This window comes from Trematomus bernacchii, unplaced genomic scaffold (assembly GCF_902827165.1).
Source record: "Trematomus bernacchii unplaced genomic scaffold, fTreBer1.1, whole genome shotgun sequence".
NCBI classification, from domain to species: domain Eukaryota; kingdom Metazoa; phylum Chordata; class Actinopteri; order Perciformes; family Nototheniidae; genus Trematomus; species Trematomus bernacchii.
This window is the reverse complement of record NW_022988043.1, coordinates 17,990,948-18,005,859: the sequence shown is the minus strand read 5'-3', so window position 1 is coordinate 18,005,859 and position 14,912 is coordinate 17,990,948. Positions and strand designations below refer to the sequence as shown.

At 39.3% G+C, this 14,912-nt stretch overlaps 1 protein-coding gene across 1 annotated transcript in view; it reads right to left on the bottom strand.

Moving 5' to 3' along the window:
• Positions 1–525: 525 nt before the first annotated feature.
• LOC117472428 (protein FAM102A-like) overlaps positions 526–14,912 on the bottom strand; it is a 34,806-nt gene continuing 20,419 nt past the window's right edge. Inside the window, exons 3-12 of the mRNA XM_034117595.1 lie at positions 12,180–12,300; positions 11,378–11,407; positions 8,660–8,776; positions 6,646–6,692; positions 5,780–5,931; positions 5,151–5,255; positions 2,651–2,846; positions 2,360–2,481; positions 1,820–1,889; positions 526–878 (exon numbers count right to left, since the gene is read on the bottom strand). Of these exons, the coding sequence (XP_033973486.1) occupies positions 833–878; positions 1,820–1,889; positions 2,360–2,481; positions 2,651–2,846; positions 5,151–5,255; positions 5,780–5,931; positions 6,646–6,692; positions 8,660–8,776; positions 11,378–11,407; positions 12,180–12,300 (1,006 nt within the window). The 3' untranslated portion in view covers positions 526–832. The remainder of the gene's footprint in view (positions 879–1,819; positions 1,890–2,359; positions 2,482–2,650; positions 2,847–5,150; positions 5,256–5,779; positions 5,932–6,645; positions 6,693–8,659; positions 8,777–11,377; positions 11,408–12,179; positions 12,301–14,912) is intronic.

Sequence of the window (14,912 nt, the reverse complement as noted above, 5' to 3'; positions counted from 1 at the left end):
TATTCAATCATTTGTTTTTGAGCAGTGACATAATATTCTTGACAGTAACTGAAAAGGAAACGACTTTATAAACTTTTTACCTAAATTAACGCAGGCCCTAACAAGACACCAATATTTTTTTATCTAACAATATCAGCTTGAAAGCATGCTCCATTTTAAACAGATAAGATACTAAAACTGAGCAGATTTTTGGTCTGTAGTGACTTTACATTGTTTAATTGACTAAATGATTCATACTCAAAGAATGAAATGCAATAGAGGAGCGGCTCAAAGTAAGCACAAATATTTCAGAGTCTTACATTTTTAGAAATAAAAAAAAAGTGTTTTTCGTTTTGTTAATTTGTATACTAACTGCAAAAAAAGTATACGACAAGTAAGTATACTGTACTTCAAGCGGTTGGTATTAAAAAGGGGACTTAAACACAGAAAATATCAGTCATCTCAGACGTAATGTTTAACCGTTTCCCTCCTTTTATGCTACAGTTAGCATAGAGCAATCAGTCAGAAAAATAAACCAGAGACAAATGTATGATGTTACTGTCTGTATCTGTTATCATCTTACAGGTAAAACATATTTACCATCAAGTGTTATCTCTTTAAATCTCCAGACTTCTTTGGATCTAAATCCCATCCAAAATCTAGTTAGGTAAACACACCACAAGGCAGTACGAGAGAAACATTTGTGCAGAGAAACAGCTGAACGGAGTGCAGACAAACTTCACATAAAGTGCAAACTGACGAGGTTTCTCCCCCTCGCGGCATCAGACCGGCTGAAGCTCCGGGGAAACCAGTGAGACAGAAGACGACACGATCCACTGCTCCTGCTCCAGGTCTAATGGCTCTCTATCACCACAGGCTCGTACCCGCCGGCAGACACCCTGCAGACACCGAACACACAGGAACCAGAGTCAGAGTGTGTGTGTGGAACAAGTTCATTAGTGTGTTTGATGTGCTGGAGGGTTATCGCAGTTACATCACTTTAATCCTTACTTTAATTGGTACCATGGACATTTATTAACAGTTTATTGTGTAGTGGCAAACAGATGACAGTCATAAGAAAAGGGGGTAGGCTTTCAAATTAAGTCTTTTTTAAAGCTTTGAAACATTTCGTTTATTGCAAGTTTTATTTATTTTTCCAAACTAATGCTTGAAAGTGAATATAGTTTGTTAAAGTCTGTTGATGTGGTCAATTTGTTTCCGTAAACCAGGAAGTTTATGTACTGCATTTCTTTGCAATTTGTTTGGATTGTACCCACCAAGGATAAGAGTGCCGGCTAAATAAATGTTATGTAAAAGTCAAGTCAAGTAAAATCTATAAATCATGAATTTGCCTCCAAAGGACTTCCGAATCGTCCCTAACCATCTATGACAGCCAATCATTAAATGTATCACACTGTATTTGAGTCTAAAGCAAAGAGCTGCGCCAAGAACTGCAAACATTTAATCCAATCTTAGATCAACAAAAAGTATTTAATCAGGAACAACCCAATTAAATTGAAAAGGATTATTATGCTCATTTTCAGGTTCAGATCAATTACATGCACAAACAGCTATAAAAACACACAACAGGGAAGGGAAAAGCACAATAGGGCCCCTTTAAACTAAATCCGACCAGATATGTGTTTCTAAACTTCAACACTTTTTAAAAACGTTATGGGGTTTTGCTCAAATTCTTGACAAGGAAACTGTATAGCGCCACAAACAGACAACGATAGAAAATGTCTCTATAGCTACAACTCCAATCTGGAAGGAAGAAACAAAGAGCGGAGGAAGTGTTTAAAAAAACCTCAATAATAGAAAGTCATAACCGAGCTCTCACCTGTTCCCGAGCCTGATGCCGCTGAGCGCAGTGGTTCCGTCTCTGCTGACAAACAGTCGCAGGTTGCTGTCTGAAAGCCAGAGACACAGAAACACAGTGAGCTGCTGCTGAAGGAACCAGGAGGCATCGACACGCAGACAAAACACAGAGCTGAGTGTGTGGGGAACGAAACTCCATCCCACTCAGGGATTTTAAGCCTTTGCAGACCATTTACATGCACAAAAACCTACTTTATATAAACACACTACAGGGAAGGGAAAACCCCAAAAAGCATAATAAGGCCCCTTTAAATCTAGTTCTCTTTAGTGTGCACGGGCTGTAATTAACCCCTTTTAGCAGTATACAGTATAGCGACTGCTTTTATTTACTTTTAACCTGTAAAAGCAATCACTACTGAGATACAAATGTGCAGCTGTTGTTTTAAGTACTGTTTTTTGTCCTTTTGAAACTCACAATAAAGGGAAAACATACAGAAAAGGATGACACAGAGCTGCACTATTGATGTTGGATTACTCTGAATCTTATCGTGCTCCACTGTACCTTCAGTGTTGTTGACATCTGCAAAGTTTTGGCTTTGAACAATTTTCTCCACAATATCATCTGCGTCCATGCGGGTGTCGTTTACCCAAGAGGGGTGACTCTCCACCGAGTCCTGCTTCCTCCTGAATCAATACAGTAAATGAAAAATACATGTGTAGTTAGATTGTAAGTCGCTCACTTATTGCAAGTCGCTTTGGATAAAAGCGTCAGCTAAATGCAATGTAATGTAAGAGGCCAAACCACAGTGCTCTCCTGAGCAGAGGACTTATGCACTGTACTTTGTGTTCGTACCTGGAGGGCCTGTTGGGGAGTAAGATGGGCCGCGGAGGTCGAGGGGGTCTCTCTGGACGTCCGGCGTCCTTGTCGCCCTCTGCAGGGGTGTCAGCAGGGGAGGCCACGCACCCAGAGGCGCTGCTTCCTGTCGAGGTGTTCCTGCGGTGTGTGAGGTCCGACAGGCTGGAGGAGCAGGAGTGCTCAGTGCTGTAACCTGCAGGGACACAGGCTTTTAACACAACACTTGTCTCCTCTTTACAGTGGCTTCGAGTCAGTTTAGAATTGATTTCATGGTTCTTTTGATTATTAACAGATAAATACCAACTATGTGCAATATTTGCAATATGTGCAATATATGCCGTTAAAAACTGTGCAAGATATACCTGGCTGCTAAATCCGCAGAACTGTTACAGGGTGTGTATTATGTAAAATGTGTAACTTTAAAAATATATATAATTTCTTTTTTTAATCTTTACTTTTGTTATGCATGCTTTAGGTAACATTAAGCTGTATTTGGCTCTTGTCTGCTGTAACAATGTAAATGTATCCCCTGGGGAACTAATAAAGGTATTCTGATTCTGATTCTGATCGCAAAAACCAAGCCAATACTATGCTGCGTTCATGGAGCTACGTGGAGGTGGGGAAGGACAACGCTTGATTGCGGATACGTAATTTCACATTCTAGCACAGTTTATTGCGCTTATACCTTGATTGTTGCCAACTACGATGCTCAACAGCTCGCTTAACGGAACTTTGACGCTGGTATCAGTTTTGTTTATCACCAATCACGGGAGTATTGTGTATAGAAAGTGTTGAGTTATATTTCTCGCGCTATAGTTGGTGTAGTTGGTGTAGCTCCGATCTTGTATCTCAGTATTTCCCTGCTGGCACTTTGATATGGTCAGGCAGAGGCCTTCAGTCTATTCCAGTCAGGACAGCTCTCGAGATAACAGGCTCTGGAACACCATGCCCAGGCTTATACTAGATTAGATATCCTTTATTATTCCAAAATGGAGAAACTGTTTTGCTACAGCAGCATGTTAACAAGGAAAAGCAATACAAAAATATTTTAATATAATATATTTCTTTTTTAGGTAGAATACAAAATAGCAGGCCAACCTACCACTAACAAATATAAACATAGAATATTGTATTGCATACGTTATTGCAAAGGGAAAACTGAGCGTAGTCCAATTAAGAAATAAAATAAAAACATAAGAAACTACAAAGCTTTGAGCGATTTATTTATTTTAAAGAGGACATATAATGCTCATCTTCAGGTTCATAAATGTATTCTGTGCCTCTACTGCGACATGTTTATATGATTTAATACAAGCTACATGTGACTACTACATAGAAAACCTAGGGACATGAGTACTCAAAACAATTGATATAGTTTGTAGTAACTACTCCTTTAAATGACACTTATTACACCATGGACACTATTAGTTACATTTATTCTCTTTTCATAAAAAAAGAACATGATTGAGTATACATTTTGATTGTAATTCTGGCCACTTTCTATTTTATATACAGTATCTTATCTTGACTCTTTTCGTTATGCACCAAGACAAATTCCCATATAGGATATATATATAGTGCACTTAACACTGTAATGTATGCTTTCAGTAGCCTTAAGGGTTCCCCACGTGACAGAAATATAATCATCTGTCAACAGGTTCGCCAAATAGACATGTGTGGACCATGTGACCATACATTAACACCCAGTGGGATAAGCGCAAATGAAGGGTTCCAGAAATTGTGTGTAGGACACAAAGTAACAGTGACAGCTAGAGGACCTTAGGCGATTGTCATCACTCTTCCTCTACCAATGTACCTGTATCTCTACATTTAAAAGTGCCACAACAGAAAATGCCATGACAATGTTAGATTTTGTAAAGATTTAAAGAGGACATATTTTGCCCTTTTTCAGGTTCATATATGAATTGTGTGCCTCTACTGAGAATGTTTACATGCTTTAGTGTCCCACCCTTAAGCCTGTAATGTAAACGTGTTGGAGCGCTAGCCAATAGAAGTGAAGTCAAATAGAAGGGATGTCACTGTGTTATGGAAGTAAACAAAGAGTCCAACGGAGGCATTTCAGGCAGGGGGGAGTGTGTGTGAGAGAAACTCCCTCTGGAGGGAACTTTGGGATTTTAGCCTTTGCAGACCATTTACATGCACACAAACCTATATAACACACTACAGGAAAGGGAAAACCCCCAAAAGCATAACAAGGCCTCTTTAAATCTAAGCTCAAAAATGCTTTTATTGCATTGCCTGCCTACCCTAGTTTGACTTGATTATGGGTTATGTGCTATTAAAAGTATAATTAAGTATAATATTATTATTAAAAAGAAATCAGATGAGACCTTAAAAATATTACAGATTATCAACGCGATACTTTGGCGAGGTTACTTCCTACAGGAGTATTGGAAAACTACAGGTCTTGTATAATAAAGAGTTTAATGACCCACAAAAAAGGGCTACATGAGACATTTGTTAGTGAGTCTTGTACCTGAGATTTTGCTGTGCTGGCTGGCATAGCTGGAGTTACGAGAGTGACCAGAGAGAAAACCTTCTGCAGGGCCGGAGTGGCTGGCTTCTGATTCATCAAGGAGACCTGAAGGCACCAAAACAAGAAACAACTAAATGGTTACCACCTCACATATATTTATTTCATGTCAAAATGTTTATTTAGTTGCTTCCTCTGCAGGATCAGACATCAAGCAGTCTTTGTTTACTTCTGTTTCTGTAAATGCAAACTGTTTTTTAGCAACTGCCTTTGTAAACTACCTTTTTGTTGAAATAAAACCTGTTGTTTTTTTAAGTATTTTGTTTCAAAATGAAGAATTCCTAAACATTGCCAGCAAGGACAATGATTCTTTTTTTGTTTTACTTCTTCCAGGAAGTTATGTCTCTGATTGAAAAACTCTTATCGCTGAGGGGCTTAGCCAATATCTAAGACTCAAGACTGTATCAGATGTTTTCGTACTACTTCTTAACCTCATGTCTTTTTGACACCGTTTAAGATAAATGTGTAGTCTTCCAGATTTGGACCAGATTCAAAATGTAACCTAGTCTCGGAGTACAATACAGACTAAAAAGAATCCTCTTTAAATGCTTCAGCTGAGACCTGAGCTGTACCTGAGCTGATGATGGAGGGTCGAGGCTTGGAAGCTCGGCCCAGAGAGACCCCCCCAGCAGGCCCGGGCTCGGCCGTTCCCTCCCCCTTACAGTCCAGCTGCAGGGTGTGCTCTTGTCCCGGGATGGAGATGGATTTGGCTGCGCAGGGAGGCCTGCAGGAAAAAAGTAAACACAAGTTATCAGTCTGGAAAATATGAAATGAGCACAGAGCTGCTTAGCTTGGCAGCCTCTTCACATTCATTGGATTGCCTGCGGGGGAACTGAGTCATTGCAGCAATAAAGGACGGACGAGTGGAAATATGATGTTCAACAATCTGGTTAAAAGGTTACAAATGTCCTTAAAACACAAGGAAACCAATTATAATGTATGCAGAACTCCATCAACAGAAAAACAATGTAACTTTACAGATTCACTATTAAAAATATCTGCAGTTAATCAAGTGGAGAATGTATGGCTTGGTTTATATTGATCAGCTTTAAATCCAGAAATTCAGTGTTACTAACTTTTCCATTGTTAATGTTTCCAACAACAACAGAGGAAAAAGAACCCACACAACTTTGGCGTATAAAGTTTAACAAAGTTACAATAAAGTACCCTGAAATTAGTGGGTATAGAAAGAACTGTAATTAAGATACAACTGCATATTAATGTATATAAACACACAATACTTCTACACACTTCTACTACTGCAGTTCCAGTCTGATCTCCATCAGATAACAATGTTAAAATGGTAAGCAAACTAATATTGAGAGCAACAGGCTGATGTGATAGACGCTCTGTGATGAACTTTGTGTACTATACATTGAGAACTGACTGAGACATGAATAAAGCACATCGTATATCTCACACTCTTTCAAATACTCACGTCTTAAAACACGGATCTCCAGACAGGAGGGTCATCCCAATTATCACCTTTAAAAAGACATACAAATACATTTTACCACACAATTTAACAAACATGTTTTTTTCAGTTCCTATTGATTAACCTATATTTGTGCTATTAAGAAGAGTCAAAGTGCATGTTTTGACCCAAATGTCTGTTAAGGAACTGGAAAAGCGTGGAGTGCTTTCCCAGTAAGCTCACTGACGTACGAGTTAACAGTATGTCTTCCAGAGGAATGAGATGACAGAGTTACTCGTGACTGTCTTGGCTCTTTGTTTTTACAGCGCAGTGTATCCTGACGGCCTCTGGGTGGCGCTGCAGAGAGAATGATCCAGAAGCTCCTTTACCCACAGAGACATTAAACTGTTCAGCTGTGTGTGAAGATGACTGCTTTTCGTTTGGTGTTGATGTTGACTTTTGGGTTTAGATGTCTTCAAAGTGCTTTTATTTTGTTTAGCCAAGAGTCTAAAACCACTAAATCATTTAGGAAACATGGGGCCCTATTTTCCCATTTGTAAGGAGGATTACCCAACAACCCGAGATTAAGGTTTTGCCTCCTTTAGATCGGTAAGGACATTGGGCTTATTGTGGTGAGGAGAAAGTGCAGTAGCTTTATTATTCCTTATTTATTTATTTAATCTTTTCTGTGTTTGTTTTTTTTTCTTACCCAGGTGTTGAGCAATACTTAGAATATTGTCTTGGGCGTTAAATATTTGACTCCCTACTTGTAAATGCTCTGATGTGCCTACCGTATGTTATAGCAAAGCTATTTAAAGTTTAAAAAAAGATAAATAAGTTAATAATCATTTTATTCCAAGGTTATCTTTACGAAAAATACATCCCAATAGTTGCATCCCAAGTGGATCTTCCCAATATTCTAAAATGTTAACTTTAGAATATATATAAAATCCTAAATTTATATCTTTTAAATAGTATATTGGTCTATTAAAGAACCTTTTTACTTATAGAGTGGTGCAGGGATGACGTATTTACCCGGAAGTAAGCTGCGCTCGGGTTCCCTCGACAAAAAAGCAATGAGATTTCTCCATAGGATTTTGGAAAATAGCTGGAAATAAGGTCTGTGGAAAAAAACGAACCTGTTAGATAAATGCACGTTTTGTTCAGCCGGATAATCTCCACATGTTTACCCTACTTTTATAATTTTCTAATCATAAATCTAATCGCCAGAAGCAAAATGCTAACGTTATGCTATAAACTAACTTCAGCAGCTGCTTCAACGTCACGCCAACTTAAGATCCATATTCAAAAATACAGATTCAAAATGTTACAAGTTGAAGCGTTTGTTTTTAACAGTTTGCAAGAGCGCAGATACTTGCTTTCAAGCAGAACAGGGCAAACAAACTTAGCAGGAGTGTTTACGTGTTCGGTGTAATGATGTACAACGTCCTCAACTTCTGTAGTCCTATTCAGCCACTTGTTAACAACCATCGTTTTTCAGACACGTAAACTCTTCAGAAATCACCAGTGGGGGTCACTGCTGATGTATTTAATGTCATAGAACAAAACGTGATCCGTCTCTTAAATTTGTCTCAACCACAGACCTTATTTCCAGCTCTTTTCCAAAATCCTAGGGAGAAATCCCATTGGCTCTGAGACGAGGGAACCGGTAGTGGTAAAATGCTAACTCACTTCCGGGTTTTAGGACTCGTCACTGCACCACTCTATTCTGTGCATTTTAGAGTGTGCATCATTTAGACACCCACTGTTTGTTTGTCCTTTGGACAGAAACACCAAAGCACTTAAACAGAAGTCACCAGGTTGACATGACAAAGAGCCTATTGATCCTCTACCTTTCCAATCAGGTCTCTTCTGATTAAACTCGTGGAGTGGAAGCAATCAATGAAAAGGTCAAAGTGTCAGAGTTAATGATTTAGCTTGCGTCAGGCATCACATTTACGACACAATAAAATTCCTGTTTCTACAGTGAGGGAACAGACTTTTTGTCTTTTTTTGTCCCGAACACCCTTCTCCTTGCCTTCAGTATAGAGTTGTCCTGCCGTGTGTTCTTGGTGTCGTATCCTTCCAGCAGACAGCAGCGCACAGTGGAGCCAGAACCCGCAAACTCCGCCATGTTGAGGTCTGTGAAGCCCAGCTGAGTGAAAAAGAAGAAAACAAGTTAATTCTAGATTCACTAATGGACGGGTTCATTGGCATTTTATTTTTGGCATGAGAGATCTCTGTGACACCCATCATTTACTAAATTACCGTCGTTAAAAAAAGTCACAAGCTTCTGAAGTCTTTATATATGACAGGGTTTAGAAACCACATGTCACTCTTAACAGACATCAAACCTATATTTTTGTTGAATTGATGAAGAGAATTACATGTTACATTTTTTTAAAAGGTAGATGGTTATATTCTCTGGATATACAGCCAGTGAGAAAATCATGAAAGGAAGGCCAGAGCAACACTGATTATAGTATCACATTTGGGAACAAATCCTTGGAATCTATGGCACACCTACACAGTGTGCACTCTGGAAAGGTATTAGGACGGCCTGTCCCTGCATGATGCAGTCTGTTTGTAATCTTTTTCTCCCTTTACCCTCCCAAAAATCAAAAGATTCAGAACCTTGTTTGAAAAATAAATGGGAAAATAGTCACAGAGAAAGGGGGAGTTAGGACGAGCTGTAACGGCACAAAAAGCTGAACAAAAACAACTTTACATGGTCTATAATTGTGGTTTCTTACTACATAAATAAAACAATTCAGTAAAGAGGCTCTATTATTCTAATTTCCTGGATGTGTGTAAATTGTAAATTGTGTTAACCAGTTAAGCCCCAAGCCTGTTTTTAAGGTCTCAGGCTCGAAAATGACATTCCCAGAACAAATGACTATAACTTCACTTCTAAAAGGGGAAAATTAATAATCTTTTCTCTCAAAGTAATGATAAACCTGTGAGTTGGATGTAGAAAAGTCAGAATCAATATAGATGTTTTTTATTTTAAAGTAAATTCAGATTGAACATAGTAAAAACAAAAAACAAATTTAAATTATAGTGTCCGTCCAAAAAATAAACCATTACTTATAGTAAAAAGTAAACTACCCTTGAATGATGGGATAGTAGACTAAAAGCTTTAGGAATCCAAAGTACAACATATAATAAGTACCCTGTATCAAGATTGATGCAAAACAAGTGACATTTGACCTTTTTAGAGAGATTTGGAGAAAAAAAACCACTTCTGGGGTCATTTGGGTGGATTTTCCATATCTCTGGCCCCCCTTGGTCGATTTTGATGATTGACACCTCTTTTTAACCGTTAGAGCCAATAGAATCGAAGGGAAGTTCCTCAAATCCATCTACACATTACCCATTGGTGAATGAGTGCTGCACAGCCAGAATGCCCAAAACCGGAAGCTGTCATACACTCTCGTAGCTATCATAGCAGCTATATATGAAAACTCAGTTTTTTGCCATAAATATTTTTGATGGATTATCAGTAATCATTTAAAAGTGACACAGACACATTGGATTAACCTTCAGCAGCGTTTTATGCGTTTTAATGCCATTGAACACAACTTTTGATCAGAAAACAACTTATTTTCCGTTTTGGTCCCGTTAAGCTGTGTTGTCTGGGTTTGCTTCCCCTGCCGCAAGTTTTGGTCTCTCAGTGATGATACTAATACCTATATAATCTGTGGAATTCAGCTTGCTAGCTGATATCTTGTTTGTGCAGATCCGATAAGTAATAAAGTATTTCTACCGTGAGTTCTGTATTTCTACAGTTTCGCTCAGGGCTAATTCAGAGGCTTGTTATTACCCTTCTGTTTTGTTTAGCTAAAAATGGTTAATATTGTCTGATAGCTGAGTTTCTTCCCGTTAAGTGGGTATGAGACATTCATAGTTTGTTAAATGTTAAGAAGCCCTTAGACACTGTTTCTTGCTAGATGTTGCATGGGGCTTAACTGGTAAATTCTACTTTTATTTTGAATATGCTTCTTAATAATATTAAGCTATCTTTGGCTCTTTACTTGGTGTAACAATGAAACTTTCCCCTGTGGGACGAATAAAGGTATTCTGATCCTGATTCTGAAACCAGCATTAGAGATCCAGATTTAGAAGGTAACACTGAAATGGACCCTACATGCCTACATGACTTTACCTTTAAAAATAACCTCACAGCTTCTTGCCGTGTGGAAACTGCCTTTGTCTGAAGCTCATTTGGGATGTTATTTTAAATGAACTACAATTTACAGCTCCTCTCAATCTAAATGTTCCCATGCTTCATTCTCCAGGTTTCCCTTTTCTTGAGGAGCTTCTGTTTTCACAGGTGTGTATTTAAAAAGGAAGCCAACTTCTAAAGAGGGAAGCTGGGTATATATTTAGCAAAAGGAAACCTAAATGGAGAATAGGGAAAACAGAGGAAACGGTTCCTGTCCGGCAACAACGTCCACGGATCAACAAAAGTTTATCGACTTGAGGGGTTTGACCTTGTAATTTCATTGCACGAGACGTGACTCATTGGTAGGAGCTCTTACAGTTACGGTTAGAGAAGTGTTGGCAGGATGTTCTGCAGATTCCGGGCAAAAGTGAACGTAGGGAGGACGCATTTTTGATTTATTGTCAAGCCCTGCTAGTGCAGAGCTTGACAAAGTGCAGCGAGAAATGCTAATATTTACACAATGTGGCATTAAGGTTTACACGGAGCTCATCGGCAACTTCATGAACATGATAGGGAGACACAAGCTCTTACCTTCGTATATGCTTTTCCTCCTTTGAGTTCCTGCAGGGAAAACAGGAAGACAGTAATGAACCTGGTGATCCAACTGATCCAACTTCATATTACAGTGGCCTCCAATTACAGGGCTCCCAAAGAGAGAGTTAAAATTACAGGCTGAGACCACACTCAGGGTGCCTCAGAGCATGGCATCGAGGCGCCGTTCACATGGGAGATTTCAGCATCACTGAAATATCCTGGATCCTGGATATACCTCTGACTCAAAAAGTCTGTACATTTATTTTGGTTGTATCTGGTTTGTTGGTGGATGCAGTTCTTCAGGGCTGGGTATTGGTACAAGAGTTGGTTCTATACTGGTCAAGGGTCATTTATGCCTTTACAGTATTCCCACGTGCCACGCAACAAGTTTGAATAATTTGATTCTTCTTTTGGGGCAAAAGCCATTTCAATAGGGAAGAACAGCTGATTCAAAATGTTTGAACAGTAGTGTGAATCAGTACGGCTCCAGCATAGCTCCAGACAACCTTTTAACTACTTCTAGATCAGTGATCAATTATATTTGCAGTTAAGAGCATGGCAGTACTGGGGATTCCTGCAACTGTACCTGATGTCAAATGACTCAAACTCAACATAAACATGGTGGTTCATAAAAATAGCTTATTTGTTGCTTAATCTCTTTTGTAGTTCAGTACTGCTCCATGTCAAATCTTGTTAATGAATGGCTCAGATGATTATCACCTGACTACCTTTAAGTCAAAACTAATTAAAATCATAGTTTTTTATAGACACTGATTGACCTGTTGTATAAAAGTCGTACCTTCCTGACTGACAACCTGCAGACAGAGGGATCCAGGACTCCGGTGTGGGGGTTTGCGCTCATTTTGGACACAAAGGTGAACCTCTTCCTCCAGCGAACACAGTTCTCTCGAACCTCCTGTCTGTGAAGAAAGAACACACAGCAGGGGCACATAAATCTCTGCGATTTACAATTTATGACCTGTACATTTCCATGAATGACTTATTTCGAAAAGCCTTTCCATTTCTGCTTACTCCTCGCTTCTAGAGTTACAGACTTCATTCAATAAAAGTATGATTCATTGTTTTATTTGCTGAGGCAATAAAACTGAAAATGACACTGATGTCAAAGCAACCATAAAGTGTGTATTTATGCATAGACCAGGACTTACTTCCTGACATGAAACCCATAATTCTGATTTGTTATACTCTGACTTCAGAACAGCACATTCTTCACAGTTATGTTATCCCAGTCTCATAGCCTCATGACCAGTGTGTCCAACGAGGATCAGATTTATCAGAGCAACACTGAGAAAACATGTTGTGAGCAAGTTTTTCCAAAACGACTGAATAACAGAGCGGATTCCCATGGCTAATGACACTGGGTACATTTTCTCATTTCAGGAACTTAACTGATTATTTCATTGATTCTGTGGATAGCGTTTCGCAGTGAACTGGTGACATTGTCAACAAGACTGTCCTGATGGAACGACATTACACACATTTTAAAGTGGTAGAGTTTTCAGGATTTTCTCTCCTCCTTTACTGATAAGAAAGCTGTCAAGGAAACCATGTACGATGGTCAAAAGATTTCTGTGAAAACACAGAAAATGCCAGTGGAAAACCTTCCAAAAGTATCCATACATCCTGGTTAAAGGCTGGGAACACAGCCGTAGGAGTAAAAACAGACCTGGTCACCGATCTTTTTGTTTCTGAAAACAAAGGCTGAAGAAAAGTCATAGAAACACCAAAACATGCAGCAAGAGGGCAATGAATGTTGACTTGTTTATTATATCACTTGTGACATGTGTTGTGTTGCCAGAACAAGATTTCTGTGAAAATGCCAAGATTCTGCAGCCCCACATTGTAATCTGTAAATTAGGCTTGGAGTTGAAAACAAATGTACAATAAATAGAGGACGGGATCAACAAAAAACATATCCTTTAACTATTTTTGATAACTCCAGATTTTCTTAGTCTAACATTTATGAATTAAAATGAAAACAAAGTGCAGCTGAGGCTAAAGGGAATGTCAACGCAATTGCTTGATCATAAATCAAGCACTAAATGAGAAGCTTAGTTTTATTAGAACCGTTCAATATTTGTTGGTATGGTTGATATTTCACTCAAAATCATAAAAACTTCAAAGTCAGCAAAGACGTGTTTAAAAGCGTTTTCGCTGTAAGCTAAAGTTATTCTACTGTGTAATTTGTAGTTAATTATGAGCATCGCTGCTTCTAAAACTGGAAGACGTCTGAAAAAAGACTGGACTTTTGAAGTTGTACTCTAAAATACTATATACTAATTATGGGGTGGAAAAGAATTCATGTACATGTAGGTCTTTATTATTTCTAAGTTACGAGAATCGACACTGTTCTGTGATCGACCATCATTTTGTCAACCTAACATTTCAGTTGAAGACCATCCTGTTTCTGAGCATAGTCATTTGTGTGAATGTTCGGACGATCACCAGTAAGAGGAAAAGTTGACAACAATGTTGTTGTTGAAAAAGGAAAACGTCTAATTTTGGAACAAACATTGGATAATGTCAACATGCTGAGAAGAAGCGGATCAACTTAACAGCCCACTGTTTACCGAGTCATTTCAACTGCATGACGCCTTTTCATTCCCACACATGTAAATCAGTCCATTGATGTGGGGTGTGGCTGTATTTTGAGCTAAAGTCAGCCTCTTATGGCGCGTTTCCACTACACGGCCTCGCTCGGCCTCGCTCGGCCCCGCTCGGTATGGCTGGGCCTCGTTAGGACTGGCTCACTTTATGGCGCATTTCCATTACAGTTTAGGAACTGGGGTAGTATCTATAGTAATGCAGTGTAGGCGGAGCCGTGACGTCATCTTCAATGAGAACCCCAGAAAAACAACACAGCCGTTAGCTGTTAGCACTCAGAGCTCACAGCTCCTCATATATGTTCAGAAACTAGACAAAAGTTAAACAAGTACAAACCACAGACTGCCTGTGTCATGGCGAATACAGTCGCTGCTTTATTTATGTCTGTATAGGCCGTTGTTGTGAGTGTGGACGGTCGGAGCATATACTGCGTTAGCTTAGCCAATCTCCATTTAGAACACACGCATTTTAAAAGGTTTTTCGCCTGCCGTCTGTCTGCAGACTTGTCAAAGCATTAATTCATGGTTTTTACTAACCAGTATCAGTATGTTGTTACTTCGGCATCATTTTGAAACGTGTATTACAATTAAATCACGGTCAAATATGTCCATCTTGTTGTAGTTGTAGCCCCCTTGCCAGCGATGCTCTCTCTAGTTTAGCATACTCAGCCCGACTCAGCCTCGTTGTCTCTGGCCCTAGACCCGCAATTTTATGAGGCCAGAAAAACTGTGAATTAGGACCCGCCGGCCGGTACTAGGCCAAGTGGAAACGTAACCAAAGACGGGCCGCTGACGTCACAGCCCTCTTAAACCGTGCTCCGCGCTGTAGTGGAAACGCGCCATTAGAGATGTCCCACCCCTTAGCCTATCACATACAATGTGTTGGGGCGCTAGCCAATAGAAGCGCG